This window comes from Saimiri boliviensis, chromosome 3 (assembly GCF_048565385.1).
Source record: "Saimiri boliviensis isolate mSaiBol1 chromosome 3, mSaiBol1.pri, whole genome shotgun sequence".
Lineage (NCBI taxonomy): Eukaryota > Metazoa > Chordata > Mammalia > Primates > Cebidae > Saimiri > Saimiri boliviensis.
The window spans coordinates 88,750,171-88,755,660 of NC_133451.1; the positions used below are offsets into that span (position 1 = coordinate 88,750,171).

General features: G+C 38.5%; 1 protein-coding gene across 2 annotated transcripts; it reads left to right on the plus strand.

Moving 5' to 3' along the window:
- The first annotated feature begins 3,457 nt into the window (after positions 1 to 3,457).
- PDHA2 (pyruvate dehydrogenase E1 subunit alpha 2) lies at positions 3,458 to 4,805 on the plus strand. Of its 2 annotated transcripts, XM_010340135.2 has the most exons (2): positions 3,480 to 4,002; positions 4,096 to 4,655. In XM_010340135.2, exons 1-2 carry the CDS (start codon positions 3,480 to 3,482, stop codon positions 4,653 to 4,655), a joined length of 1,083 nt encoding a protein of 360 aa, XP_010338437.1. The 2 variants fall into 2 exon arrangements, with proteins under 2 accessions (XP_003929584.1, XP_010338437.1); XM_003929535.3 differs by having other exon boundaries at positions 3,458 to 4,805.
- Positions 4,806 to 5,490: the final 685 nt, after the last annotated feature.

The following is a 5,490-nucleotide window of genomic DNA, read 5'->3' on the forward strand; positions in this document are numbered from 1 at the left end:
ATAGTGGATTTAGTACTAGGACCATGATGACTCATATGACTCTGGTCATCTATCGGGAGAAAGATGGTGCTTCATCTGTTGCTACTAAAAATTAACCCATAATGTCTCCCTTTTCCTAACACCATCATTATCTGGGTAGGATGAGAAGCACTTCTACTTTACCTCTTATTTCCGATTAAGTCTTCTCTTTGAATTAATGTAACCTGGATTTTTATTTTAATCATATTTCAAATATGGTAAGATTATACAAGAAAAAATATTATTTGGCCAAGCTTCTGAAGTGTTCTGGCATAGCTTTGCTAATTATATTAGAGAGAAATTTTGCTTGACATTATTTTTCAAAATATATGGTACTGACATTGTGTCTTTTCTCCAAGGGAGACAAAGTAATACACCAAATGGGAAAAATTCTTCTCTGAGTTATATATAACTTAATTTTTGCACCAAGCTCTTACTCATCACTCTTAATTGCCAAAATCTTAGAGCTCTGAAAAAAAATACAGTGCTACCCCTAATCATATGAGATCTGATATTCTTATCTAGAAAAATCTTCACTCTTTAACAGCTTCCTTCACTTAACATTTGGTGAAAAAGTGCAATAACTACTGAGGAAGTGTAAATATACTTCAAACATGCTCACTGTTCTTTTTTCTTACATTTCCTTGTCTCTTATTTTAAAAATATGTGTTATTGATACAATGGGAGTAACACTTTTAAGATAAATTCAGAAATGCCCCTGTAGGATCAACCATCCGACATGAAATGTGAAATTCTGTCACACTGGTATGAATGACTGCTACTATAATCACCGGCTCCTCTTTTATGGGGGGTTTTATTAATTAAATGTAAAGTCTGCCATTGGCCTTATAAAAGTGCTCATCTGCTTTCCTTTAATTTCAAGTAGATTAAAAGTGAGATTTGGTGTTAATTAAAAACTTAGAATTTATGGGGATTTTAATTGCAAACAACATTTCAGTGGTGAGTACTTAGATGACTTCTTAGTTCTGTTTGGTAATCAACATGGTATTGAACAATGACAGGATAAAACATAAATCATTTGAAGAAAAGAATGCCATCATTAGCTCCACTGTCCATACATAGCTTAAATCCTATGTAGTTCGGGTGCATGTAAGAGGAGAAGCTCAACAGCTCAGGCTAAACATTTACCTTGATGCCTGGAAATTTCATTCTTTCTATTTGGAAGGATAGCAATAAAAGTCAAAAAGTCATTATCAAGATTAATCAATTTAATTGAAATACTTTGACACTGTTTGATTTCAACTATCTATTTTTAAGTTGAATTTAGGATGTATAGGGTAACTGATGACCAAGAGATCCATGGAAGTTTCCTATTATTTATTATCTTAACCAAAGGCTGGTGTGTGTGTGTGTGTGTGTGTGTGTGTGTGTGTGTGTGCGTGTGTGTGTGTGTGTGTATTGGGGTGGGTAAAGACATCTTCTGTTGGAGCCTGTAGTACACCTATTTTTCAATTAGAATCTTTGCATGTTCTCTTCTGGCATGAGTCAGGTTTAGCCTTGACACACTGGGCTTTTAAGGGGAGCTCTATCTTTGCAGTCCAGGCTACATGTGACAAGATTAAATTGGCACACTTTACTGTACAGCTCTTGTGTTCTGGCAGCACTGGTCTGGCTGATACCTCTGAGAGAAGGCTCAGCTGTCACTCAGTGACCCATTAACACTACCGTTCCTTCCTGCAGTGTCATTTTTCTCATTCTTATGGAGATAATGCTCCCTGGAGATCTCTAATACCTGGAGGAATGAAAGAGAACAGCACAGACAGGCTAACTATCAAAGAGGGTGCAAACAACACAGCAAGACCATGAATTCCAACAGTTGAATTTTAAATTGAGTGAAAAGATGAGGCCTATTATGATGGCTGGGTTCAGAAGGTGGGGAGAGGATCAAGTTTTAAGAGGTATCATAACTTTTTAACAAGCTATTTTCTCTTTTCTTCCTGAATATTAACAGAAGTACCCAAAATAACAATTGCAATAGGATATAGAGAAGGCAGCTTCTTTGCACATGTAATAGGAAAATTTGGGTAAGAATTTTTCATTTGCAAATAGGCAATGAATATAAAACAGAGCATGCATTAAGATGAAAGGTTTAATATTCTAAATAGAACAGGATACCTGATTAGGGTTGGCTTATTGGTGCACAAAATTGCCTTCCTGGTAAAAACACAAAGAGAGAGAAATGATATGTGATCTTTGTAGCCCTTGGTCTAAGGCTTCTTTTCTCTTGTGATTGAACTATTACTGGTGGCATAAGCAAACTGTTGCTCTCTTGTAGTCCAAACTGTATATTGTTTGATGGGTCACTTTATAAGAAGTTACACTTTCTAATGGTTACTACATAAAAAGGCATATAAGAACATGTTTCTAGATTTCCTGGACTAAGGCTGATCCAATTTGATATGAAAGCAAAATAAATAAATAAATACCACTTGAAAGTCTGTGGAAACCTGCTGAAGACATCTTTATAGAAAGCCAAAAAGAAAAAAAAAAAAAAAAAGGAAAGAAACAAGAGGAAGAAAAAAAGTAAATTAGTCAGAAAATAGGGATAAAACTGGGTAAAACAGGGATTCAATATTGTTTAAAAAAGTAAGAAAAAGTAGAACGTCACAAACTACAAACTTTTTATCACAATCTGCCCCTCAACCCTGCCTCCCTACCTCCAATTTTCCCACACAAGGCAAAGAATATTACTGGGTTTAGATGGTTATTTTCAGGCTGAGGTTTGTATATGTCCTCCCTCTCCACTTCAAGTGTCAAAGGTACTAGAAGCCATTAGGATAAATGTGGCATATTATTTGAGAGTACTGAGGTTTCTTTAAAAGGAGTTTTTGTTAATGCATGTGCTTATTTTGATTTTAAAGTTATCTATTTAAGCTACAAATAATTTACAGCTTTGTTTTTATATCAAAATACATATGGCACATTATGGAGTAGGATAAATATTCATACCTATTTTAAAGACCAAAAACAAGACACAAAAGAACTACCGGTAGGAAGCAAATACCTTTGGACTAACTCTCAGGACTCTCGTCTGCCTCAGGGATTGAATTTGTTCCTTTCTTCTATTTGATGTGCTTGGGGGTAAAGCTTAAGATACACTGCTCCAGGGTTAGCAGGGAAAGGGGACTCAGACTATTGAGGTTCGGCAATCATGGCGGTTAATTAGGATGGCCTGTAGTTCCATCAAGCCCTCCAGAAAAGGAAACCACTATTAGTCTTCATTTTACAGTTGGCAGGTACTGTACAAATCCGTCAGCTCAGGCTGCGTGTCCCGTGCTCCCGTGCTGTGCAGGACCTGCCTCGGTCCCCAACGTGTGTTGCCCGGATGGCGCATCGGAGCACCGGAAGGAGCCGCGCAGCCGCGGCTCCACCTTCCGGCAGTCGTTAGGAAACGTCACCAACGCCGCCGCTGCCGCCTCCGCCGCCATCCACAGCACTCCATGAAGAATATGCTGGCTGCCTTCGTCTCCCACGTGTTGAGGCGTATCACGCAGAAATCAGCTCGCAGAGTGCTGGTGGCATCCCGTAACTACTCAAATGACGCTACATTTGAAATTAAGAAATGTGATCTTTATCTGTTGGAAGAGGGTCCCCCTGTCACCACAGTGCTCACCAGAGAGGAGGGGCTTAAATACTACAGGATGATGCTGACTGTTCGCCGCATGGAATTGAAGGCAGATCAGCTGTACAAACAGAAATTCATTCGCGGTTTCTGTCACCTGTGCGACGGTCAGGAAGCTTGCTGTGTGGGCCTTGAGGCCGGCATAAAGCCCTCGGATCATGTCATCACATCCTATAGGTCTCATGGCATATGCTATACTCGGGGAATTTCTGTCCGATCGATTCTCGCAGAGCTGACAGGACGAAGAGGAGGCTGTGCTAAAGGAAAAGGAGGATCGATGCATATGTATACCAAGAACTTCTATGGGGGCAATGGCATCGTCGGCGCACAGGGTCCCCTGGGCGCTGGCATTGCGCTGGCCTGCAAATATAAGGGAAACGATGAGATCTGTTTGACTTTATACGGGGATGGCGCTGCAAATCAGGGGCAGATAGCTGAAGCTTTCAACATGGCAGCTTTATGGAAATTACCTTGTGTTTTCATCTGTGAGAATAACCTATATGGAATGGGAACATCTAATGAGAGAGCAGCAGCCAGCACTGATTACTACAAGAGGGGCAACTTTATTCCCGGGCTAAAGGTCGATGGAATGGATATTCTGTGTGTTCGTGAGGCAACAAAATTTGCAGGTGACTACTGTAGATCCGGAAAGGGGCCCATAGTGATGGAGCTGCAGACCTACCGTTATCATGGACACAGTATGAGTGATCCTGGAGTGAGTTATCGTACACGAGAAGAAATTCAGGAAATGAGAAATAAGAGGGATCCTATAACGCTCCTCCAAGATAGAATGGTAAACAGCAAGCTCACTACTGTGGAAGAATTAAAAGAAATTGGGGCTGAGGTGAGGAAAGAAATTGATGATGCTGCCCAGTTTGCTACCACTGATCCTGAGCCACGTTTGGAAGAGTTAGGCCATCACATCTACAGCAGTGATCCATCTTTTGAAGTTCGTGGTGCAAATCCATGGATCAAGTTTAAGTCCATCAGTTAAAAGGAGGCTAGGTGTGAATTTATCATCAGTTTCTCAATGGAACATTCATGGTCAAATTTAAGAAAACTGTGTTCTCAGCTCTGTTAAGGAGGAATAAAACTCATAAAAGCCTTTTAAACATTTATTAAAAGATATTAAGAGATTAAAAGATTGAAAGGCATACATTCAATAAAAGTGGTATTATATTCTATTATACTGTCTTTTTTGCTTTAAAAGATACTATATAGGTAAAAATTGAGTGTGAATATCTTAAAGATTATTTTGAAATTTATACAAGTCTAAGATAGGAAAAGCAGATTATTTAACTTCCCAAACTATTTGTCGTAATAGTTCCATTTGATTTAGCTTTATATCATTTTAATAAAAACTCTTCTTTAAAGGAAAGATGGTTGTCTCCTGCTTCCCCTGGGTTTCTATGTAGAATCACCATCCTGAGGTAAGTAGATTGTTTCAAGCTACATCAGGACACCTATTATTATGTAACCATTTACTTGAATTAACTAATAATACAGTTTAGTGTAATAGTGTGCACATGTGCACTTGTGTGTGTGCACACCCACACATGTGGTGCTGAAGCTTGTTAACACCATTTTCCAACAATAAATGATATTTAACAGGGCATGGAAGGAAGAACAAGGATTTTTTTCCTATTGCATATGAATATACAATTGTTTTCATATTGTTGTCTATATTATAAGATATATTATTATATTTTTAGTCCACTAATCTTAGGGAAAAATGTAGCAAAAATTAAAATCCTGGGAAAAAACTGCATTCCACTTTCATCTTTAAGTTAAAGCCACTTTTACTTTGCAATCCACTTATATATTCTAGA